Source organism: Alternaria triticimaculans, assembly GCF_023758025.1.
Source record: "Alternaria triticimaculans strain BMP 0046 chromosome Unknown scaffold_4, whole genome shotgun sequence".
Lineage (NCBI taxonomy): Eukaryota > Fungi > Ascomycota > Dothideomycetes > Pleosporales > Pleosporaceae > Alternaria > Alternaria triticimaculans.
This window is the reverse complement of record NW_026055961.1, coordinates 755,648-780,221: the sequence shown is the minus strand read 5'-3', so window position 1 is coordinate 780,221 and position 24,574 is coordinate 755,648. Positions and strand designations below refer to the sequence as shown.

The 24,574-nt window shown below is 54.6% G+C and overlaps 6 protein-coding genes across 6 annotated transcripts; 1 reads left to right on the top strand and 5 right to left on the bottom strand.

Annotated features, from left to right (window-relative positions):
* Positions 1–195: 195 nt before the first annotated feature.
* J4E78_003838 (uncharacterized protein) lies at positions 196–655 on the bottom strand (the record flags this gene model as incomplete). Its single annotated transcript, XM_049364472.1, has 3 exons — positions 196–316; positions 372–461; positions 513–655. The coding sequence occupies 3 exons, from the start codon at positions 653–655 to the stop codon at positions 196–198; spliced, it is 354 nt and encodes a 117-aa protein (XP_049223550.1).
* A 3,464-nt stretch (positions 656–4,119) lies between these two features.
* On the top strand, positions 4,120–6,428 carry J4E78_003837 (uncharacterized protein; the record flags this gene model as incomplete). Its single annotated transcript, XM_049364471.1, has 2 exons — positions 4,120–4,219; positions 4,267–6,428. 2 exons carry the CDS (start codon positions 4,120–4,122, stop codon positions 6,426–6,428), a joined length of 2,262 nt encoding a protein of 753 aa, XP_049223549.1.
* Positions 6,429–9,290: 2,862 nt separating this feature from the next.
* J4E78_003836 (uncharacterized protein) lies at positions 9,291–11,206 on the bottom strand (the record flags this gene model as incomplete). The annotated part of the gene is made up of 3 exons (XM_049364470.1): positions 9,291–10,984; positions 11,044–11,174; positions 11,202–11,206. The coding sequence occupies 3 exons, from the start codon at positions 11,204–11,206 to the stop codon at positions 9,291–9,293; spliced, it is 1,830 nt and encodes a 609-aa protein (XP_049223548.1).
* Positions 11,207–12,353: 1,147 nt separating this feature from the next.
* On the bottom strand, positions 12,354–19,379 carry J4E78_003835 (uncharacterized protein; the record flags this gene model as incomplete). Its single annotated transcript, XM_049364469.1, has 4 exons — positions 12,354–14,430; positions 14,485–14,517; positions 14,575–14,702; positions 14,754–19,379. 4 exons carry the CDS (start codon positions 19,377–19,379, stop codon positions 12,354–12,356), a joined length of 6,864 nt encoding a protein of 2,287 aa, XP_049223547.1.
* A 606-nt stretch (positions 19,380–19,985) lies between these two features.
* Positions 19,986–21,930, bottom strand: ALV1 (5-aminolevulinate synthase, mitochondrial; the record flags this gene model as incomplete). Its single annotated transcript, XM_049364468.1, has 2 exons — positions 19,986–21,511; positions 21,591–21,930. The coding sequence occupies 2 exons, from the start codon at positions 21,928–21,930 to the stop codon at positions 19,986–19,988; spliced, it is 1,866 nt and encodes a 621-aa protein (XP_049223546.1).
* An 874-nt stretch (positions 21,931–22,804) lies between these two features.
* J4E78_003833 (uncharacterized protein) lies at positions 22,805–24,234 on the bottom strand (the record flags this gene model as incomplete). Its single annotated transcript, XM_049364467.1, has 2 exons — positions 22,805–23,737; positions 23,797–24,234. 2 exons carry the CDS (start codon positions 24,232–24,234, stop codon positions 22,805–22,807), a joined length of 1,371 nt encoding a protein of 456 aa, XP_049223545.1.
* Positions 24,235–24,574: the final 340 nt, after the last annotated feature.

Below are 24,574 nucleotides of genomic sequence, written 5' to 3'. Positions count from 1 at the left end.
ACGTTGTTCCATTTCGTCTTGTCTCATCAATATATGTAGTCGTGAGCCTCGTAGTCATTCATCCGTAACCAAAACTCCAGAACCAGCCCATTATCCAAAGGCATCCAAGCCGCAACAGGGTATACAGATGACAATTGCGCTCGAGAAGAAAACCGATGCTGCACACGCTAAACGAGAATGACTGGAAGCCTGAGCCTACGCGTCTTCTTCCTTTGCGTCCTTCTTGGGGATATCGGCGAACATGAGTGTGCCACTGCCCTTGTTCGACTCGAAGTTCTTCGCGCTCGTCTTCTTAAACAGCGTCTGCGGCTTCGACCTAGACGTGCGTTAGTCTACACTCCATTGCTGATATACAGTGCAAAGCGACTTACTTCTTCATGGCGTGCTTGGTCTTGAAAGCCTGCAACTTCTGTGTAGCGGGGCTCATGATGTCGTCAGACGGCGAGACAAATTTCTGCTCTCTGGAGTATCGTTAGTGATGCGCAGTGGGATATGAACATGTGTGAACTCACTGTCCGTTGTCTAGGCGCGACTGCAGAACTTGACGGTGGTAGTCGAGGCTCTTGGAGTCCTTCTTCTCGGCGTCCTTCTCTGGAGAAGACATGGGCTTGACTTGCGCGTTGGTGTCGCGAGGGGTGAGGACGTTGGTGGCCATTGCGGTAGGGTAGTTGCGGTTGATGTAAAGGCGGAAGACTTAATCAAAACTTTTCAGATATAGACGTTTCCAAGATCGTGTAGCAATTTGCAGTTGTTGTAGTTTGTGCTGAAGAGGTGCTGTCTGAAAGGATCTTGTTGCGGATTGCGGTCGTGGTTATAGTAGTCTTGTTCAAGGGTGTTTATGGTAGCCTGTCGCGTGGGGCAACGGCGAGGAACGTCATACCCTGCGCCTTCAGCCTTACATCCCTACGTTCACGGGCCCACCCACTTAAACATCCCGGATCCGGCTTTCAGTTTGAAACGACAGCTGTCCTATGGTTGGCTGGCAATGAACGCTTTGGCTAGTGCACCGAGCAAAGGTACCAGCCCAGTGTGAGTCAAAGGCTATAGAATCACACTATATAACATAAATTGGACATGGTATCTTTGTTTGCATTCTTTCTCTGGGCCATCCCAGGCCTGAGCTCCACAGAGCCAACGGAATTTATCTAAACCCATCCGCGGAAACATTGCCGACCGAGAGACGAACTCCGTGCATCTAGTAAAACATGCTAACACATGTCGTCTGAACATGCATCGCAACAATCATCGTACATTGTCTCGCGCTCTTGCGCTGCCGAACTCCAACGCCATGAATTTGGCAGAAAGCCACCCGCAAAACACCAACGTCCCAGGCACTGCTTCGTGCATGGCCTCAAAATTCGCCTTCAACGCTATTGTAAACTGGTAAGAAAGGGTACTGAAGGAAATGCAGCTGGTGATGTACATGTGGCAAAATGCAAGGAATAAGAAAAGGGTATCCGGCTTGCAGAGCTCTCACAAATGGACGCGCATGGTATCGTTGCTGCCAAAGGCCTTGCCGCAATTCGGGCACTTCCTCGCGCGGTTGGTGAGTCGATCTTGCACGCACTGGTCGCAGAACATGTGCCCACAAGTCTTGATGACCGTGTTCTTGAGCTTGCTCTTGCAGATCTGACACTGGATCAACAGCTCCATCGTCGACACTTCAGAGCTCTGGTTGGCTGTGCTCTTCTTCTTGTAGATTTGCACTTGCTTCTCCAGTCCAGTCACTTGTGCAGCAAGCTTGTCTCGCTCGGTTTCCGATTCGCGTTGGGCGTGCTTTGCCGCGAGACATGTCGCGTCCTTGGCCTCGACGACCTTCTTGAGCTCCGCTATCTGGCTGACATGACCCTCGGAAGTGATGGCATTCTCGCTGACCTTTTGTTGCAGCTGGCGGTGCTGGGTAGAAAGATCGTCCATTTGCGATCGCATTTCCGCACATTGCTTCTCTAGCTTGTCGACCAGTGACCGGCTCAAGGAATCCGCCTCTTTCAATTGCGCCACTACTTCCGTGGCTTTGGTAGCCTGGGCACGGAGGATGCGGATTTGTTGTTCGAGTTCTCCTTTGGTCTTCATGGCTGCGAAGAACTTTTGATCCGCTTTGGCCTTGTCCGCATGTGCCTTGGCAATGTTCTCTTCCCACGCAGCAATCTCGGTGATCTTCTTGCTCGCGATCGCCTGCGCCTTTTTCCATGCCGACTCCATGGACGGGAGTTCGTTGCCCAGAATCTTGCATTGGCTCTCAAGCTTGGAGATCTTGCTGCGCAGCTGCTCCGGTGTCAAGTCGTCTACGGCAGACATTACTTGATCTCCTGAACTCTGCTGCTCCGCAATCTGGAGTCGCAGTCGCTCGCATTCCGATTCGAGTGCAGCAATGCGGCTGTCGCATGCGCTCGCAAGCTGTTTCGCCTGCTCGATAGAATCCTTGGAATCCTTGTGGCTGGCCTCCAAGAGGTTATTCTTGGTGGCTAGTTCGTCACGAGCGTTTCGAATGCGAGCACAGTTCGCTTCCGCTTGCGAAACGTGGCTTGCACTGTCTGCCAAACTAGCGCGCACCTCATCGTCCACCTTGATCCTGTAGGCTGTTCGCTCTGCTTGGAACTTTTGCGCTTCTTCCCGCAAAGAAATGTTGGTGGCTTCGAGATTGTTGATTCGCTTGATCACGTCTTCATGCTGGTTCTTGATAGCTTTGAAGAGATCGGTCTTTGCATAATCATCATCCGACAGCCCGGTAAGCTTGACCTTCAATGCTGAAACTTCCTCAGTGAGCTTCTTGTTTTCCTGCTCGATCTGCTCAAGCTGCTCTTTCCTCTTGGCTGCCTCGGCTATGGCCTGGTTTTTTGCAGTTTCCAACTCTTCACTGATCGGTCCGGGTGAGGTGCCATTGACGGCTTCTGTTCCGTTGCTGGTAGATGGAGCCTCCTCCTTCGCAGGTGCGCTTGTGCCGTGCGCCTGCTGCTCGAGTTTCTGAACTTGGGCGCTCTTCAAGCGATCGAGCTTCTTCTCAGCGACCAGGTAGCGATGAGTAGCCGTGTCCAACCGGTCAGATAGTTGTTCTTTCTCGGTAGTGACGCGTTGCAGTCGCACAACGTGATCCTTCTCTGTGACCAATAGTTCCGACAGCTTCTGTTGAAGTTTCGCAACCTCAGGACTGCTTGCGGGATATCTCGCAAACAGATCGGAAAGAGATGCAAGGATCTTCTCTTTGCGGTCCGAGAGATGTTTCTTGAACGTCTGGGTGTCCTCGCACAGAAGCGCAGCGGGTACCGACTGCGAGGCATCGGAGTCGCCTGATGATGCAGGTAGTTTCTCGGCGCCCAGGAGTTTGATTTCATCGATAAGCTAAGCAGCAATTAGCATCACCTCAATCAACTTCCAGGGGTATACTGACCTGATCAAACCAAGCGTCGATTGTGCGGAGGTGGTCGTCGTGGTACTTGGAGCGGCCCTCCAGCTCGTTCAGTTGTGACTCGACGGTAGCCTTCTCGCGCTTGAACTCGCGCATCTGGCGCAGAATGGCATCTTTCTGGAACGACTGTAGATTCGAGTGGTCAGCGGGTGTGTGCGCCGTGGGCGTGGGAGGAGGGCGGGAGGTGATCGGGGGGCGAACCTCGATGTCATCTTTCCACGGCAAGTCAGCGTCTGGGTGGGAGCGAGCACCGTTGACGGTCACGGCTTGCCTCTTAGCGGGAGGAGCAGCGTCGTCGGCAATGGGCCGTTTTCGGTCCTCCATCTTGACGGCGTCAAGCGATGGGGGTGCGACGGTCCTGGCTTCGAGCCTCATCGAGGAGACGCCGGCTTCGAGATAGGGCAGCGAAGACGCGCGCGCTCTCAGGTCATTAAAGGGAGATGAAGGAGCGGATGGCAGGCACGCAGGAGACGGGCGGGCGAGAGGCAGCGGCAGGCGGGCGGGTGTGTCGTGTGAGGCCGGTGGGTGAGGAGGTCGAGCGAAGAGAGTTCGTTAGCAGCCCAGGTGGACTGCCAAGAGCTAGTGTCGCGCTAGGGCGTGGTCTGTGTCTGTCGACGCGACCCTCTGCGTGCTGCACATTCCCCACCACTGCCCGCCAATGTGAGGAAGAGAGCGAGCAGCCAGAGCCTGGCGTGAACGAGTGCTGCATAGACATGGCTGCCGACGACGCTCCCAACCAGCCGCCAGTTGCCGGTAGCGACAAAGCGCCTGCGCCTAAACCTGCGGCGGCGACCTTTAGTTCTTTTATTAATAGTGAGTCGTCCCATGCAACGGCGCCGACTCTGCTAAGCCATGGCCAGAGAATACAACGGGCAAAAAGTTCGCACCCAAAGCCGCACGACGACGACCAGCCGCTGCTGCTGCACCCATTCCTACACCTTCTGCGCCTGCCGAATCGCAGACTTCGCAGGCCGAACCAGAGCCCTCGAATGCGCCGGCGACTGAGCCTCCGACTACCGCCGAGCTACCTACACCAGCCGCGACCCAAGCACCTGCCACAGAAAATCTTGCCCAAGCTGTCCCCAGTACAGCCGAGTCTTCTACAGCGCCGCCGCAACCGACCCCGAACCCTACCCAGCCACTGCCTACCCCAGCATCTACCAATACAGAAACACAGACGCAAGCCGAGAAAGAGCCCCATGTCGCTGTACAGCCTTCGACAGACCGGGGTCTCACTACCCAATACTTGGAAGATGCGGGCGATGGCGGCAGGTCACCCAAGCGGCGTCGTATAGAACCACCCGTACAATTAGGCACCCCAGCGAGTCAAGATGTCGCTGCAACTGGAGGAGATACCACGGGCCCGTCACAGTCGGTACAACGAGACAATGAAGCAGCTGCACAATCACACCCAGACGTCGAAGCTACGGCCGCTGTCGATGCGCCGGCACCAGCGAACAACGCCGGCGAACAGACTGCCGACCCGAATGTCTCCGCCCCTACTGCAGATGCCCAGGCCCTTCCACAACCGCGAAAGAGGAGGAAGCTTCCATGGGCAGCGGTGAACCACCCTCCAGAGGGCGAAGAAGAGGCTGCGGCTGCGGCGCCGACTCGAAAGCCTCGCCAGCCACGCAAGAAGAAGGCCCCTGCAGCAGATCCAGATGCGGAACACGTTGAACAAGAAGGGGAAGACGAAGAAGAGGCTCAGCCCACCCGGAAGCGAGCTGCCGCCAAGCCCCGTGCAAGAAAGAAGGTCACCGATCCCGCTACACAAGATGGCGAGGAAGCTCCAGCGCCGGCGAAGAAAGCCAGGAAGCCAAGAAAGAACAAGGGGGCTCTGAGCAGCGAGGTCGTCGAAGGCCCAGAAAATGAAGTCGGCCGCATAGCAGATGAGATTGTAGCAGCAGCTGTGCGTCGCAAGCCTAAAGCAAAGAGGAGGAGAAGGGCCACTCCAGAGGGCGAAGAAGGCGAAGAGGTCGATGGAGTTGAAGGCGAAGAGGGCGCAGTCAGGGAGAAGAAACGGAAGGGGCGACCGCCACGAGAGCCCACACCATCCGATGCCGAAGACCAGACGATTGACCCCAATGAAACCTATATGGACACTCTAGCAGCCCGGGATCTTCGCGTTGGAAAGCTGTCTTCACGGGAAAAGCAAATGCGTACCATCGATTGGGATGCCGTTAAGCAACGTCGAAGAGAAGAAGACAACAAGAACATCCCTTCGAAAGCAGATCAAGAAAAACAGGACAGACTTTTGGCAGAAGCAGGAGCGGAGCTGGCGGCTTCACAGGTTGAAGCGGGACCCAGGTATCGTGCGAACGCAGCAGGCGAGTTGGAATTAGATCCCACCACTGTATTTATCGACCGAGAGGGCGACGCAGACCGTCTCATTAGCGACATGACCGTCGTTGAAGACCAAGACATCACCGCACGCCTCACAACCCGCAGCTTCATGAAGAACAACAAGCGCTTCCCCAACGAGTTCCTCCTGCCCGGCCAAGGACGACGTTGGACCACGGACCTCACGAATCTGTTCTACGAGGGCCTCAGATCCTTCGGCACCGATTTCCAGATGATATCCCAAATGTTCCCCGGCTTCACCCGCCGCTCCATCAAAACCAAATTCACCCGCGAAGAACGCGACAACCCCGACGACATCCGCGCCGCTCTCCAAGGCCGCTGCGAGATCAACGGCGATGGCTGGAATACGTTCCTACAGAAATCGGAAAAGACCGAGGCCTCTTTCGCCGACACGGACAGGATCAAGCGCGAAATGGCGGCGGAGGAAGCAGAGTATGCGGAGAAAATCGCCAAGGCAAAAGCGGAAGCCCAGGAGAGGAAACGCCAGAGGGAGCTTGCGGGTGTGGATCAGGATGGGAATCCGATTGGTGACGGCGCGAATAAAGAGAATGGGAAGGGCAAGAAGAAGAGGGGGAAGAATAAGCAGGTTGCTTTTCAGGAGGAGCAGGGCGTGGAGATTGTGGGCGAGATTGGGGATGATGATACTTGGGGTCAGGAGTAGTGGGCGATGAGTGATACGGCCGTGTCAATGATTGATGGATATGATACCCTTTAGATTCTACGGCCTCTGAAAGCAGAGAAAAAGAACAACTGATGCATGATCATGCATGTCGTAAAGTGGGAGTGAAGGCGTCTCTTGGACTGATGACAGCCTCGTCTGCGGGTGTTGCGAAATGTCCGTTAAGCGCTGGTGGGCATTCTATTATCGGTGATCTGTTCTTGCTATTTTATCGTAGTCTTGGCGGTATGAGATTTTCTACTATATGAATGAGGCTGGCTGTTGCTGCGCATGACGTTCGTGGCTGCCTGGTCATGTGTACACAGCCCCCTCGGTTCCTTCCCTACTCAACATTTGTTGTTGTCATTTACCTCCATCTCACTGTCGGTAACCTTTCCGTCATCATCTTTGCGCTTTTCAAGCTCTCCTTTTTAGCATTACTTTACGCCATGCTATGTCACTTTTGCGAAAATCTCATTTTTGTACCCGTTCGCGAAGTCAGCGTGCAGGATGCCGATTGGTTAACTGACCCAGACTTCGTCCGCGATCCAGACACGGAACTTGTAAGCGTGCATCAGCCTTCGAGAGAAGCGTTAGAACTCTCGGCCGGTCAAGGATGTCGAGTTTGCGCCATGTTCTGGTTTCAACTATTTTACGACGCCGGGGCTGCTCATGCGCATCGCGACAACGACCCCGAAGTTGCACCTATTCTACTCTGTATGAAGTCCCTTTGGGACAAGGATTTTGAACTGCAAGATTCTTTCCAGTACGAAATGAAGCTGCGCTATGGAGAACGATTAGCTTCACTCGGGATACACAAGCCTGTCTCTGGTATAACGGATGAACATGTATGATAAGCCTAGCTGACACGGGGTGCAGACAAAGTAAGCACCATGCTCGATCTCTCCTGCGTTCTCTCTTCACGCCCTGAAGAGCAACATAATCCCATCGGTTCAGCACTCGACGATCATACAGGATCCGACGACAACATGGATTTGATAAACACATGGATCCAGCACTGTCAAAAGGGGCACCACTGTTGTAACACGGAAGTTTCGCCGCAAATGCTACCGTTACTACCCACCCGGGTGATCGAAATCGAAACTGATGGCCAAGCTCGTATCACGGAGACCAAGGAAATGAGATCAGAGTACCTAACTCTGAGTTACTGCTGGGGGCAGGGAAAGAGAATGCTATCTACCCTAGGCGCTGGCTCATATGAACGTTTTAAACAAAAGTTACCACTCGATGATACAATGCCCAAAACCTTTAGAGAGGCTATTCAGGTTACCAGGTCTCTTGGATATCGTTACTTATGGATAGATGCTCTTTGCATCATACAAGATGATCTTGAAGACGTGGGGAATGAAATGGCTAAGATGGGGGGCATATACCGACATTCGGCGTTGACGATATTCGCAGCAAATGGTCCAAACACAGATTCAGGTCTTTTCTTTAAACGCGACGCCCGGGGCAGCAAATCCTGTAACGTTCGTATAGCTCTAAAACAGAACAGCAACTTGATGCAAAAATGCATATCGATCCAGCCTCCGGTAGCATACCGTCGGGGTGCTTTGGAGACAAGAGGATGGGTTCTTCAAGAGGAGGTGTTGTCAGGACGCTTACTGACTTTTGATACTAACGCAGTCAAATGGTCTTGCGTAACGACGTTCGCGCGCGAAAGCGCTCCGTGTATGTCAACGTATGGTGATCAGGAAGAAGCCGTTAGAAACATGTGTTATCAAACCAACAACGCGATGCGGCTGATAGTAAGACGTCCAGACATCTTCAACAAGCTCCCGACTTCATCGTACGAAAACAGACGAGATAATCACTTCGATGTATGGAACGATATGGTTGCCCACTACACTCGGAGGGCTTTAAGTGTTGATTCCGATAAGCTGCTTGCAGTTGCAGGCTTGGCAAGTCTTATGGGGAAAAATTATCATCTCACCTATGTCATGGGTTTGTGGAAAGAAGATTTGCAAGTTGGATTATGCTGGTGGGTTGCTTCGCGGAATGATATGTTTGGCAGGGATGGTCCAAGGTCCATTACCGAGAACTTTCCTGGTTACCTTGCGCCGACTTGGTCCTGGGCCGCTGCGCATGGTATGTGTGTGGATTTCTTCAAGCCTCGCCTAGATCGCCTTCCAGAAGAAGAAATGCAAGTCGTCGATGTGGACGTTTCATATCTACCAGGAGCGCCGAAAACTTTCGGCTACATCGAATCCGCTAAACTGTCTGTCTGTACCAAAATGCGGCGGATATTTCTGGCACCACGTCAAGCGAGTTTGAAACAAAACGACCGCCCTGTAGTTGACGAGGAGACACGCACTTTGTGGGTTGATGCGTTCGACACATCCACGAGGTCCTTCGTCGGTAGTGTCTACCTAGATGCGGTGAAAGTATACGAGGATATCTTCAAACGCTATTCGGGTAGCCGACTGCCCACAAAGATTCAGTCAGCTCCGAAAGGTCCTGTTAGTGAAACTGTTCGCACCCATCAACTCTCGTCCGATGGATATGAAGCTTGGTGCGTGCCCTGTCTCGTGCAGAAAGACGAGGACGGGTACCGTGAGATGATAAATCTCGTCTTGACCCAGCTCAATGCTGGTAGGCGAGAGTATCGAAGAGTTGGTTTGATGATCCTCCAACGCAGTGAATGCAAAAATTTCATGGCAGGCAAGGATATAGATGAAGACTGCGAAATAATCCATATCCTCTGAACACGACGGGCATATCAGAACGATCGCTGACACCGCTAATTTCACGTCAGGCGTACAATTCACAATTGGCACAACAACTATCATCGATAGGAATGAATGGTCGTCATATCCAATCGACTCATACACTGCGCCATCGCCCCTAGTCATCCCACCCCGTCCTCGCCTTAATAGCATCCGCCGCCTTCTCCGCAATAGCATAAACCGTCGTACAAAGATGCGTGGCCGGCAGATACGGAACAATACTCGCATCGACCACACTCAACTTCCCAACGCCATAAACTTTCAAATCCGTTCCCACAACACCGCCAAGTTCTTCCGGAAGCATCGACGCCGTACCCGCCATATGAACGAACGTCGGATCCATTGTACTGCGTAAATACCTTTCGATCGCAGCATCGCTCGTAACATTGGATCCAGGCGAGAGTTCAACAGCGCCGAGACCAGAGAAGGAAGACAAAGTATTGAAGCGGCGCGAGAAGCGCACCATTTGCACGGCGAATTTGATATCCAGTGGGTTAGAGAAGGTGCGCCAATCCACCAGTGGGCCTGACGCGGAATCAGTTGGGTTGATGTTCACGGTGCCGCGACTCAAGGGGCGCATTATCGCAGCGTTTCCTATGGGACCTTCTGCAAAGGTGAATTCAAAGGCTGCAGCGTCGTCGCGTGCGAGGTATGCGGCGTTAATGTTGTGTATTGCTTTGGCGCCTGCAATAAGCGTCTCATCATATCGGGCCGGGAGGTAGGGAGTTGGGTCTTGAGCCGCGACAGCATTGACAAGTGCTTTCCAACCTTCTGGATCGACGGTCTTGAGGGGTAGGAAGGCAGCTTGGTTGCATCGCGATGTCGTAAGTGGACCTTCGCGCGACTGTGTGTACTCTTTCTCGGCTTCGGCGTAGAAGGTCTGGTTCGTTGCCAGGGCTCCAGCGGTGGGAAAATATGGGTTGGTCGTCCAGTTCCAGACACTGCCTCCAAAGGGATGATCTTGGAAGTTTGCACCTACACCAGGAAGATGCTTCTTGACCGCAATACCAGCCCCTTCGAGGACACTCTTTGGACCAATACCGCTGCACTGCAACAACCAAGGCGTCCATATCGCACCCGCCGCAACGATAACTTCCTTCCTCGCCTTCACAACACTCTTCTCCGCACCTCCCACCTTAACCATACGCACCCCGTCAGCCTCCAGCTCCCCACTCTCCTTGACCAGAATCTCAGTCACCTGATACCCTGTCAAAAGATGATAATTCCGCCTCTTCGCATACGGTTCATAATGCGCCGTCCTAGCATAACTCCTCGTCCTCAACACCGGATCCAACGCACTCGGCGCCATAATACTACCAATCGCATTCCCAGCTGCAGCTTCCTTCGGCTTCTCCACACCAATCTCCCTCCACGCATCCCACAACCGGTTTTGACCGGGGAACTGGTACGGCGGGAAGGATACCTGGATCTCACCATGCCCGCCATATGCCGCCTCAATATCCCACGTGTAATTGTACTTGTCCGCTACATCTTCAGTCGGCGGCGTGAAGGTAACAGATTTCTTGAAATACGGAAGCAGGTCTTTGAAGCCCCAGCCTTTGTTTCCGAGAGCTTCCCATGCATCGTAGTCGGCGGCGCTGCCGCGATCGAAGAACATGCCGTTCACGGCACTGCTGCCACCTACTATGGCGGCTGCGAGAGGGCTCGTGGTGTCATTATTGAGGCCAGGATTGGGGACAGGGGTGAAGTTGAAGTAGCGCTCTGGGGTGGGGGCGAAGCTTAGGGTGTTGGCTGGGACAAGTATGCTGGGGTCGTTGACGAGGTTGCCGTATTCGATGACGAGGACGGTGTCTGTGGTGGGTTTGTTAGGATGAGAGGGTATGGGGTTGAGATGGGGGATTGTGACTTACGCTTTCCGTTCTCTGTTAGTCTGTTTGCGACTGTGAGGCCGGATGTGCCTCCTCCCACGATGATGTAGTCGTATGTTTGATTGAGCGGGGCGGTGAAGTGTATAGCAGAAACTATAGCAGCTGCGAGAGTGCTGATGAAAAGTTGAATGGATGGAGACACCATGTTGGCTAAACTTCGACGTCAATCAGTTCACATCTTCTTCCCCAGGCAAGTCATATTATATACCAGTTCCAATCCCATAAGCCACCTCCTGCATCATGCACACACAAATTATCCATACAAGCCCTAACCCTCTTCTACCTCAGAAACGAAAAGACAAACAAACTTGAGCGACCCCAAATGCATACCACACGGCCTATACCCGCCGAACGTCGCCTCAACACACCACCCCTACCTGACCCTTACATAACCACTCACATCTCACCTTCCACATCGGTTCTACATCCGATCCTCCAGAACGATGAGCCGCCATCGCCCCACACCCGCAAGCGGGCGGCAGAATTACCGCCCGTTCCAGAGCCGCGGAGTCTCCACAGCATATGCAGGAGCAGGGGGACCGAGGTATTTTACAGTAAGGCGCGGAGGCGGGTAAATCGGTTGACGGGCCTCGCTTGTATGTATGCATGTATGTAAGATGGCGGGTCTGTAGTCCGCGGAGGAAAGTTTTCTGCGGGTGAAATGGGGTGGTTAGTATTTGTGAGATATCGTGGATGCACACAGAAGATGGGAGTGTGTATCAATGTGTTTCTCTTCTCGCCGACCTCACACTTCATGAAAAAAGGATGTTCAGAATATCTTCCACGTTCATTGACTACCGACCACTCAATATCTATACTCATATCCGCAACTCCTCGCTCTCCGCCTTCTGTCTCCTCTTCGGCATGATGATGTTACAAACAGCAGAAAGAAAAAGATAACCGGAAACCCATCCAGCCATCTCCTAACAAATCGCACAATCAAAACTCCTAATGATGCAAATCTCCCGCTCATCCGTTTTTTCTGTAATGCGCTCGAGAACCAAGTTCCGTCCTCGGGGTATCGTAAAATGCCTTAAAGTTCCGTCTGTACGGGCGGGGCGGGCATATAACAAACAAGCAAAAACGCCGCGCAATGCACAATTTCTCTCCCTCTTGGTCCCAAATATCGAAGAATTACAATGAAAAGAAAAAGAAGAAGAAAATGTGAAGTAGAGTTTGTTCTTGAAAATGTTGTTGTTGATGAAGTTGTGTTGTTGGTTTCAAGTGTCGTGTCCCCTCCTCATCCACGCCAAACTCGTAAGTGCTGATGCTGATGCTGATATAGGGCGCATCTAACGCCTCCTCTTGGTATCTCCATGGGCTTGATCCTGGGGATCGCGTCCCCTCTTGCGTGCTTCGTCTCCCTGGCTGCTTCCTCCGCCGCCACCACGGCTCCTCCGATCCGAGCGTCCTTCTTCCCTGGCTCCTGAAGAGCGTCCGTCGTCACGGGAGCCGCGCTCGCGTCTGCTGCTTTCGCGAGGCTCGCGTCCTGATCTCGGTTCGCCGTCTCGTTCGCCGCGTTCGCGACGGCTGCTTTCTCGGTTGCTGCCGTGTTTCTCGCGGCCGCGGTCGGAGCCACGCTCGCCCTCTGCGCGCTCAGAAGGGGCAGTGCGGCTGCTTCGCTCTTCCGGATGGCGGCCTGATCGATCAGGTGAGCGCTCGCGACCTGATCGGTGTCGGTGACTGCGGGATTCTGAACGGCCTTCTTCTTGTGGAGCGCCCTCCATCCTGCTCGGTACTTCGTCGTTTCGACTGCTCCTCGGGTGCTGGTTGGGCGTTGAATCAAGCGAGGGCGGTGGCATTGGGCTCGTCATGTCTGATCCGTCCATTGGGCCGTTGGCACGAGTAGCACCGCGACCACGCACCGGAGGGTTGGAGTGAGGTGCATTGCGTTCGCTTGATCGATCGGCAGGTGCGTTTCCAGTCAATACGTTGTTGATGGCTCGTAGTGGGTTACCGGCATTCCTAGGTCCTCCGGGACCTGTGGGAGGTCGAGGACCAACTGGTGATGATGGTATAGGACCTTGAGGAGCGCGACCTCCGTTACGCGGACCGCTTGGAGCGTTCGGCATGTTGGTCTGAAGTGGTGGCCCGCTTGGTGCTCTGCCCTCAATGTGTGCCAACCTACTAGGATGGATGCCTGCTGGTAGTGATGCTGCGGGGCCGGTGGGCGCACTCGGTGTTGAAGGCTGCGATGTTCGATCGCTGCGTGGGCCAGATGGCGGCGGCGCCGGCTCTGCAGGCTGGTTCAGCCGGCCATAGTTGGGGTCTTGTGCCCGTGGTCCAGGTGTAGGCTGGAACATCTCCCGCGAGGCCCGGGATGTTGCAGCGGCTTCGTTGCGACCACCACGCGGACCCGTTGGAGCACTGGCTCCTGGATCCTCACGGTGGTTTCGCCCACTAGAGGGTGGCATCTGAGGACGCTCATCCCGAGGATCCCGTGGCGCATCATTCCGACCATGATATCCAGGAGGCAAGCGATCGTCGACTCGACGATCATCACCACGTCTATCATCGCTATGACGCGGCGAGTTCAAACGAGAATCTCGCTCGCCACGGTTGTCGCGGTCAGGCCTCGGTGGTCCATGTCTGCCATGTTCTGCTTGATTGATCAAGGCAGCACGCGCTGGGTTGACTGTAGGTTCTTCTTTGGCTGCGACTGGCACCGGTGGGAGTCGCGAAGATCTGTCGTTTTGTTCCGCAGCATACGGGGCGTTGACTGGGGGACCATCTCGGCGGTATTCGTTGGCCAATGATGAAGTAGACGGCATCCTGCGAGGCTCCGTTGCTGCAGGTGCAGGATAACCTCGGGGATCAGAACGCTCACGTGAATCCCGCGCATCGTAAGGATCTCTTGGATCCCATGTGGGCGGTCGTACCGCAGGCGCTCGCCCATCTCGCGGAGGTGCTCGCATAGCCCGCTCATCGTAATCGTAATCGCGTTCTCTGCCAGACCATTCGCGATGCTCGGCCGCTGGAGGCATCCTCTCGGGTGTTCTGCCACCAGGTAGCGGTCGCCCACCGCGCCGACCTGGCGATGCCTCACGCTGACGTGCAGCATCCGCCGTACGATCTAGTCGGCCATATTCGGCTGGGGGACCCCGACTGTCATATCGACCATGCACGGCCTCTGGCGTACGGTCGACCATGGGGCGTTCCGATGGTCGTGTCCTCGGTTGCGAGTCTGGTCGTGTTGGCAGTGCGTGCGTTCTACCGACTGGGGTGTTGTGACCGGGCGTGTTTCTGTTATCTGGTCGCAGCGGAACAGACGATGGATGCATCGGAGGGCCCTTGATTGGAGGCCTGCCAGAACCCGTCTCCGGTTGTGATGGCGTGGAAGGCCTACTGTCGGAGGCTTTTGGCGTTGGCCTGAATGGTTCTCTGTCTCTCGAAGGCGCAGGTGTTGTGCTATCATGCTTCGACCTGTCGTTTGATTCGCGTAGTGGGGTACCGTTTCTGGAAGACGTCGATCAGTTTCACCGTTGGTCATGTGGGCGCAATTTGTAAACTTACGTTTCGGGCTTTGGCTTAAAGGCAGGCGCAGATGCGTCGAGCTTCGTGTCCTGCGGCTGTGGGGTCTTGCCCTTCTCCGCAGTCGACTTCTCACTTCCGTTTGTCGGAAGTCCAGGAGGCGCCGGTACCTGAGGCGTATTAGTTCGCTGTCGTGGACGTGTCGATGGAGATGAACTCACGTTGCGGAAGACATGGTCCTCCTGCCAGAGCTTCTCTCCTTTGAGGATGGGACCAAGAACAGATTCCAAAGCCCTCTTAAGATCCTGCCTCTCCTCTGCCTCCTTCAAGTGAGCAACCGTCTCCTTCAGCTCTGTGCCCAAGCTCTTCACTCTAGGGAAATTGGTACCCAGTGCGTGAAGGACGTTGATGGCGTTACGCATCTGCATATAGTCGCCGCTCTCCAGACATGTCTTGAGCGCAGCCGCGAGGGCCTTATGCCACTTAAACAAGACCATGCAAAACTGATCGTACGTGAAGAAGCTTGTCGGGTTCCGTTCTCCGTCGTAGCCCCTGCCGAAGCCAGGAAGGTTCTTCTCTGAACCTTGGGCGCGCTTGACAAAAGCATCATCTTTGTTCTCCTGCCAAATTTGCAACTCACGCAAGATGCCACCGAGGAAACGGCCGAAAGATGAGGACTCTGCTTCGGTGTACATGCTGATGATGGACGTAAGTCTGTTGGCGTTGAAGAGCATATCCAGTAATCTGCTCATGCGGAATCCCGGCACGCCTGAGCTGTGCATGAAGATGAGCATAGAGAACGCATACTGTGCGTCTTCTTGAGATATGCGACTGCGAGGAATGAAACAATCCTGGAGCAGAGCGTTGTGCAGGAGGTCACACTGCGGACCCATCATTGGAATACCCTCGAACCATCGGCGCAACTCAACGCGGAGACTATCCTGCGTCGCAGCGTGGTTCTTCGTGACAGTTTGTTGTTCTTCCTTAAGCCTGGCAATGTTCTCCTTGATACTCTTCGTTGCTTCGGAATCAGCTTTGGGTACGTTGGGTCGGTAGCCGCGGCGCTCGGGAACAGGGGCGGGCAGCTGTCGCTCCAAGTTTTCGATCGACTCCTTGTATAGCTGCTTGATGCTCTCGGCATCAGCGACAACGTCTGGCAGAGACAACTGCCAGAAGGTGACGTAGTAGGACAAGCAAGGATAGTCGCCGAAGGCGTCGGGTAGCTGTTGTTTGAGCTGGCTCGCAAGACCTTCAATTTCCGCATTTGGTACATCGGCCAAAGACAGCTTATCTGAAGTAGCGACAGTGGAATCTCCAGGCGCCGCAGAATCTTTCATTTCCACGTCTTCGATGGCCTTCGATGCCTCTTGCTCTCCGTTGACGGCTGGCGCCTCTTCCACACCACTCATGGCGATATCGCCATTCGTCTGCGCATCGACAACTAACTTCGAGCGTTGCTCAACCCGGAAGGCATTAGCCTTGGCTGCTATGCTCGTACGAGCGATAGTAAAAGCAACATCTGGCGCGATGTGATAGTCCGCTATCATCTCTACTAGAGAAGGGAAAACAGCGTCAAAGTCGTCCACAGAGAGGTATGTTCGGAGGAGCTCCATATACTGAAGCATGTCGGAGCGCAACTTGTCGACGGTGAAAAGTACAGGCTTGTCGGGTACATCGAGCTGGTCGTTGCGGTGAATGTACGCCTCTACGTGCTGCGCAAGCGCGATGAGGATTTGTGGTCCAAGACCCGTCTCTTTTAGACACCTGACCAGACGCCTTGCGGACGGAGCAGCCTGGGTACGGTTGTCGGCTAGGCGATACTGCAAGGTGAAAGTGCGGAGCGCAGGGCCTGCACAAAGCGCCAGAGCCATCGACTCCGAGACGGATCCGCTAAGGCTGATGCCACCCATGGACTTAACCATCTGCTCGAGAACGTCCAACATGTACAGCTCGCCTTGGGCGTTCAGAAGTTGGTGTGTCGTGAGCTGCAGAATTGGAACAGGATCCATCAGGTTGTATCTTGCGTAAGCTTTGCCGACAAAGGTAGCAATGTTCTTCAGCCACGGCGCAGAAAGCATACCATCTTCTTGATTTGACTCTTTGTCAGGGCTCAGAAGGTATGTAACCAGCGTCCAGGTCAGGACGTCGTATCCAAGTAAGGTAAGATACCTGCTACACTCTACCAAAGCAGTGATCATGTTGGGGTAGTTGACCAACTGCTTGACTGTGGTCCTGAAGACGATTCCGGGGCTGGCATACGAGATCTTGGCAATCTTACGACCGTACTCTTTAGTGTTGGTGGCGGAAACGCGGCTCAGGGTCTTCCTGGTTTCGACTTCGACTTGCTTGAAAGCTGTCTTGATCACTGGCTTGAGCATTCCGTTGAACCACTGCTGATAGATGGTATACCGAGTGGCTGTATCGAAATGTCTGAACAGATCCCAAGCCTCATTGATGACTCCAGGATTCCTACCGGTGAAGGTGATTGCGGGTGCAATGAAGGTTGCTGAAAAGTCGACCCATCGCTTTCGATTCGCTTCGGAGGGGTTGTCCGCTAGGTTCTTCTTTCCGATACGTATGATCTTGGTCAGGAGGACACTATCCTTACCGCACTCTGGTCCCACCAAACCTAGAAGGCTAGTGCAGAGCTTGATCACATCGTCCACCTCTTGGCACACAGGAACGCTGTCGACCCAGTCTTCCCAATAGAACTTGTAATCAATTCCCCCATCTTGATCTTTCTTGTCAGGCTTAGCCCATCGTAGAGTTCGTCGAGGAACGTAATCGCTTGGCCTCATAATACCCCGGTTGCCAGCACCCTTGGTAGCGATGACGGTTTCTTCGGCTACAGCTGGCCTAGATTCCTCATAAACCTTGCTCAGAGAGTGATGCGCCAGACGGAAGATGAGGTCCAGCAGCTCGGGGTAAACGTCGAGCATCCAAGGATGGCGTCCAAGGATGAACAGAGCTTCCGGTAGTGCGCCAATGCACAGTAAACTCTTCAAGAGGGTGAACTTCTGATCCTTGGGTTCGGGTAGGGTTTTCTTCTTATCGGTGGGCTCGTCAGACTTTGTAGGCGTGGTTCGTGCAGTATCCGACTTGGACCTGCTCTCAGCATCTCTAAGACGAGAAACAGCTGGCGGGCCGGGGGTCTCGTCGGGCAGTGCGCCGGCCATTGTCAGCGCATTGGCGACTGCACCTCGTTCACTGTCTTCCTTCTCTTTCTTGGCCTTGAGGAGCTTGTCCTTGTGTGCAGCCATGTCTTCCTCTAGAGGATACAAATGCGGGTAGAGATCCAGCATGGAAATGAAGCCAATCTTGATCAGAAGCGCAATCAGGTACATGAGGTTCTCGGGGAGCTCGTCGGAGGCATCGCGGACATCGGATGCGTAGAACTGAAGCTTGAAGCCAAGCAGTTGAGCGGCGATGCTGTTTCCTGAGGGAGGGAGTGTCTTGGTCTGCTCCATCCACTCGTCGGCCCATTTCCGAGCTGCCTGCTGATTCGACAGCGTCGCGCCCTCTGCGGGTAGTGTCTGGTCTGGTTGCCGGTTGTTCGCAGTGATACGACGGCTTCCAAGCTCGAAGTATGCCTGGATGCCTGCCCTGTCACCCAACTCGCCAACACGCTGCCAGAATTTGCGATCGCGCGACTCTCGTAGCCGTGATTGTTCATCCTTCTCTTCATCGGTGTAGTACCACTGTTTCGCATCGGGTCGTGCCCATTGAGGAAGTGTGGGTACTTCTGCCTCGTCCCAGGTGATGTTGTCGAAACCACGTAGCTCGGGCCACCATGCGCTCGTTCGTAACAGCTTGACGAAGAACCTTCCGTGCTTGACCAGAAGATTCGCAAACACATCCAGTGTCACATCGAGGACTCTTCCAATGTCCAGATCGAATGCGCCAATGAAGGCATTCACTCGTTGCCATGTCTCGGCGACGACTTCTTGTGTAGGCGGTTCGTTATTCACGGTGGTGAAGTACTCGGTCATGAGCTTGGAGTAGCCCTCGGTCTCTTCGCGTAAGAGATTGTAGTTGGACTGTCGGTACAGCGCGTGGGTTGCTTTGCGAACGGCCATCTTAGAGAAGCTGTCACGGACGAGGCCTAGGGACTTTAAGAGGTCGTTCTCCAGCTCGGCTCGCATGCGCGCGGGCTCGATGTCGGTTGCGACAAGCATTTGCCGTACGAGCGCGTGTTTGCTTTCATCTTGCGTGAGCGTGCTCAGCGTGCTCAGCGTGTCAAGAAACGTCGATACTGGGTCGAGCTCGTCGTCAGCTGGGGCGGATGTGATGTCGCGTATTATGGATCCCAGTTCACTGGCGTCTAGCAGCTGGCCCATCGACGCCTCGATGATCTCAGTGAATATGACCGAGAGGGTGAGTCGGTCGCCTGCACCCTGGGCAGCCACAGCAGCCGTCACCACAGCGTCGCGTGCCTGGCCATTCCAGTGAGCGACGCGGTCTGGTGTCAGGAACTCATTGCTGGCTGGAACCTCGCGCGGTGTAGAAGGCGTCGAGGGCTGTGACGGAGTGGGCGCCGGCGCAGGAGTGGATGGTGCGGCCTGAGGTTGCCGACTCAATGGGAATGTGTTTGCGGGTGGAGACATGGCAGTCGGCGATGGGTGTGAGACATTTGGACTTTGCGGAACACTCGAGTTGCCGCCGCGTCCATTGTTCCTGCTCTGACGCCTGCCACCACCGCCGCCGCCGCGCGGGCTGTTGGCTTGCTGCTGCTGCTGGCCGTGCGAGAGTCCGAGGTTTTGGGGGCGATGCGGCGACGGTCGTCCGCTGCGGTCGTCGTCCTGGGAGTAAGTGCGGTCGCCCCGCTTGCGCTTAGGTGGAGGAGGCATGATGGCACCCTCTTACGATCGAGAGACCGGCGCGAAAAGAGAGTCGATGCAATGTGTGGAGAGCATGCGGCGCTGGCTCGCGAATGGGCCGGGGTGTCGGTGATGGATAGGCGCGCGCCGCAGTCGACAATTAGTGTAAGGACTGGATGAGGCGGCAGGTTGATGGAGAGTTGGCAGCGCCAAATCGGGGAGTCGCGTTGGGGCGGGCGCGGGTTGATGATGGAGCGTGTCTCGATTTCGTGAGGCTCAAACCCTGGGAGCTCTACTAGCGCAATGGCTGACGTGAACCCAAGGCTGCAACCGTGCATTCCCCATCCGTCCTCCACCAGACAATAGCAAGACACGTTTTCACCCTCACTTCAGACTACAATAAACACATGGTCGCACAATCTCGTTCATTCGTCAATGCTATTATGGCGTATTGACCATAGGCACATTCGAAATCCACAAGGCTCAAGCATCACGGCAATATGCATTATGACGATATACTTGCGCAGACGAATGATAGATAAATTTCGCTGCGCTCTTAACGCGTCGTCCAACTACATAGGTCTCAAACAAAAAACGAGCGACCAGACCTTCCCAGCATTTGCTTGATCAAGATACCTAAGCCGCAGCAGCTACAGCCTGGGCCGTAGCCTTGCGCTCATTCTCAAGCACAGCCTCGAGAATTCCAGTCGCACCCTGGCCAGACTTCATCTCGTTGATAACGTCAGTCAGACCGAGCTGCTCGTCCGTCCAGAGAGGAGCTACTTCCTCCTTGCCAGCCTCACCGACGCCGATGAAACCGCCCTCGGCAGCCCATTCACTTGTGCGCTTGATGCCGAGCTGGTTCCAGACAGCGTCAACGGCCTCGACCAGGTGGTCGCGATACTCACGGATGTGGCCTGGGGTAGGCGTAATGCGCAGGCGCTCTTGGCCGACAGGAACGGTAGGGTAGTTGATGGCCTGGACATAGATGCCCCAGTCTTCCATAAGCATGTCGGACGCCTTCCTGGCTACTTCGGCGTTTCCGACAAGGACCGGAATGATGTGGCTAGGGTTCGGGATAACGGGAATGTTCTTCTCGTTCAATGCATCCTTGACTGCACGAGTGTGCAGTTGCTGCAGGCGTCGATCGCCCTGGTAGTTGGCCTGGTATTCGATGGCGGTCTTGGCACCTGCCATGGTCGCGGGTGGGAGCGAAGTAGTGAAGATGAAGCCAGGAGCGAGCGAGCGGATGGTGTCGACGAGTTTGGTAGAGCCAGCAATGTAGCCGCCAACGCAGCCGTATGCCTTTCCGAGTGTGCCAGTGATGATATCTACACGGTCCTGAACGGTGCCTTGGGGCCTGCCTGCCTTGTGGGCTTCGAAGTCGAGATGCTCAGCAACACCGGCGCCGTGTGGTCCATACATACCTACAGCATGGACTTCGTCCAAAAAGGTGATGGCTCCGTACTTTTCAGCGAGATCACAGATTCCTTCAATGGGACCAATCGAGCCGCACATGCTGTACACACTCTCAAATGCGATAATTTTGGGGTATTCGGAAGGAATCGATTGCAGCTTCGCCTCAAGATCTGCGAGATCGTTGTGCTTGAAGACCATCTTCTTCGCGCCCGAATGGCGGATGCCTTGGATCATAGATGCGTGGTTCAGACTGTCCGAGAGGATGACGCAATTGGGCAACTTGCTTCCGAGAGTCGCAAGCGTCGCATCGTTGGCTACATAGCAGGATGAAAAGACAAGCGCAGCCTCCTTGGAGTGAAGCTTCGCGACCGTGTCTTCCAATGCTACAGCGTGCTGGTTGTGTCCGGAGATGTTCCTGGTACCTCCGGCGCCGGCTCCGTAGTTGTCCAGGGTCTCGTGCATCGACTTGAGGACGTGCGGGTTGCGGCCCATGCCGAGGTAGTCGTTGGAGCACCAAACCGTCACCTTATCCTCGGGCGACTCCTTGTGGGCGCGCGGGAACTCCTTGGCCAGGCGGTTGATGTTGTTGAAGTAGCGGTACGACTTGTCCTTGTGCTTCTTGTCCAGCTCATTGTGGTAGAAGCCTTCGTAATCGAACGTAGCGGCTTGCGGGGCGGATGCGGATGCGACATTCGAGGGCTTAGTGTTCGCAGGCTTCAGGGCTGCGTGCGGGAATGGTGGTCCTGGGCGATGTTAGCCTACAGTTCGACATTTTCTGCTACCTCCAAGACGCGGTCTCTCGGCTTCGTTGGAATTTCGTACCCTGCTTGCCCCTCAGGCTTTCGAGATCCACAGCCTGGGCTTCCTTAGACGCCGTCGTGTGCAGCCTGGCGCGGTTCACGCGGGTGTGGTAAGCACGCACACCGCCGAAAGCGCCGGCAAGAGCGTTGTTGCCATTGCGGGAGCTCTGGACGGCAAGCGCCTTGCCCATGATGGGGCAGCGACGAGCGATGACCTGGAGGTTGGACATGCTTCCAGCGCCGGGGGCAACCTCCTGGCGGGCCGCCGCCGTGGTCGTGGTAGAGAGGGAGCGGAGCGTGGCGGGTGACGTCTTGTGTAAGAACGGGCACATGGACTTCGACTGGCGCAAAAGAGCCTCCATGTTGGTCAAATGCGCGGCGTGTATGGGTTTTGGGTGTGTTGTAGATGTGCGGGCAGATTGGGTGTAAGGCGAGGTGAGGAAGAGTGCGAGAGAGAAAGATGGTTGGAAAATGTGTCAAAGATGCGACTACATGAATTACATGCGGTAATAGCGCGGAATCTAACATGCCGGGCGTCGGCATCAAATGCACTCGTCATGATTGGCCCACCTATATTAGCTTGCAGTGCTGCCGACGCCATCTCCATCAGCGGTACGGTAGTCCGGAGAGTAATTGCTCGGATAGTTCCATGGTTCGCACTGCGCCTGGGAAGGGTCCTGGGTCTGGCTCACACTGTACCTCGACAGCACCCGCAATGCCGCCTGTCAGCCCCGCCATGATACCTCTCATACGACTCCACGCTTTGCATCAAGTTGCCACCTTTATTCACCTCACGGCAGGAACCTGGTCGTGTTCCAACTCAATCGTACAACATTTCAACTTCAACTACGCAGGTGTAGTCTGTGATCTTAGCGTACCCCGCCTTTTGCCCGGCGACCTGGCCTTCACCCTCTAACTCGGAGCCGCCACCGTCCCATTTCGTGAGGTTGATCTCTACGATTCCAAGAGGATCTGCAATCCATAGGCCTGGATAGTACGTCTCTCCAAAACTTTCGTCTGCATACCTCGGCCTGCACTCAGTCATGGTCGTGCTTAGCGTACAGTGCGGAACTGGAAAGTCTTGCCGAAATACGCCGCACGTGGTTCGATAATCCCACTCTTCGGCATCTTTCCTTAAGCCAACATTTCATAAGCAGCCTGTTAGACCAGAGGCCTAGACCTTCCTGCATAACGGCCCTTTCTGGAGAACAGATCTTGACAGAAGATGCCGCTGGTTCAGTCATCGTCGGAGATCTCGATGATCTCGGCCTGAGATGGTTGGTCAGGATGCTGCAGAGCCTTTTCGCTGAACGTCGTCCCCATAATCGTATACACATAGTCGTAAAACGTGCTTGTCTCGGCGGCCCCGCTATCCATGCATTTTCTCAGCTCGTCAAGATCTTTCTTAGATGCATCGGTTTCTCGGGAGTAGTTGCTACAGAACCACCAAGACAGGAAGAGCTTCGTGAACGCAAGTATCTTTGGCATATCTCGAGGAAGGACGCCCTGCAGTTTGGTTTCTCTTCTGTATAACATGCCGATGCACGCCCGGATCTCTTTGATCAGATTCGTCTTTCCAACAAGCCGAATTCGATTACGAATAACTTCGCGATCGTTGAACTTCATTTCTTGGATGACTTTGGAGACCACGCGCTTGCGGTCAAGATGCTCGACCAAATCTTCCCATTTCCAGCGGCGAACTGTGGCGATCGAGGCGTGCTCAGGCTCATCTCCATGGTTGATAGGTGTACGGGTAGACAAGCCGTCTGGCTCAAGAAGCCCTGGGTGCGCATACATGATTGGCTCTACGCTGTCAGCGATGACTGAGTCTCGTGTCGATGATCGCGTCAAGTCTTCGAGCTGGTCTTCGACTGGATCAGCTTCAGCACCGAGGTTCTTTCTCGATAGCAATGCATTTTCATCTTCAATGTCTGACGAATCTGGGGGTGAACCTAAATCAATAATCTCATTTCCCGGCTCTACTTGAAGAGATGATGCAGTCCGTGGTATATCCGGTCGGTCGCGCATCGCGGTGTCTTGATCGTCGGGTACTTGCTCTTCATCGCTGTCATCAACAGGTTCCAGCTTGTAGATGTCGCGTAACCAGGCTGCAAATTCCATGGAGTCAACCGTGACCTCAAGGTTGCTGCATTGTCGCCGTACTTGCTCCTGCAGTATGTCACCGTTAGCGAAGACGTCATGTCTACCGTTAGGGTGTTATTGCTTACCGCATTGCTTCCTGGAAATTTGACGATTTGGTCGCACAATTCATCCAGTCTTGACTTATAATAGCTGTGCTCTGTCTCGTACTTTTTCGCCAGGGCTTCTCGCTCTCCTTTAGCCTCCGCTTCAGTCCACATAGCGACTGGGTCGTAGTCCACCTCCTCGCCGCGAGCAACGCCCTTGTTTGGCTTCCAGGCATCTGTGAAGAGCTTGATTCGCTCGTTGATAATGTCAACAATCTTGTCCTGACTTAACTTGGTCCGCTTGCTCGGTTCTTCAACTGCGTTCTCATCCTCATCGTCGACTGATCGAGAATCCTCCTCAGCAGCATCCCCCAGCCCAGAATTATCATCCTCTTGTAGGTCGTCCTCGTCAGGCAAGTCTATGATCTGGTCACCTCCTGCCACGTTCTGCCATCTGAGTAGGTGAGCATAGTCGTCCATGTTTGATAGCGCTGGATGTGAGAGCCCGGTCGCTGCCGTGTTTGATGTTTGGTGATCGCGAGAGATGCGAGATGTTTGCTACAGCAGTCGCGGATTGGGCGCCGCGTAGAAGGTGGGGCACCTGTCTAGGCAAGTGCGCGCTGTCACTTGATCACGCGACGAGGGGCAAGCATCACCAAGGCCATCACAATTCACGGTGAAGATATCTAGCAATGATTGCTGTCACGTCGGAAAGCCGCCAAATATGTGCTTTGAAATGCGCGGCCAGGGTCCTTCGGTGCGCCTCGGGCTTCGGCGGGGCAGGATGAGGCAATCGCTCTAGCGCCGACAGCATTTGTAA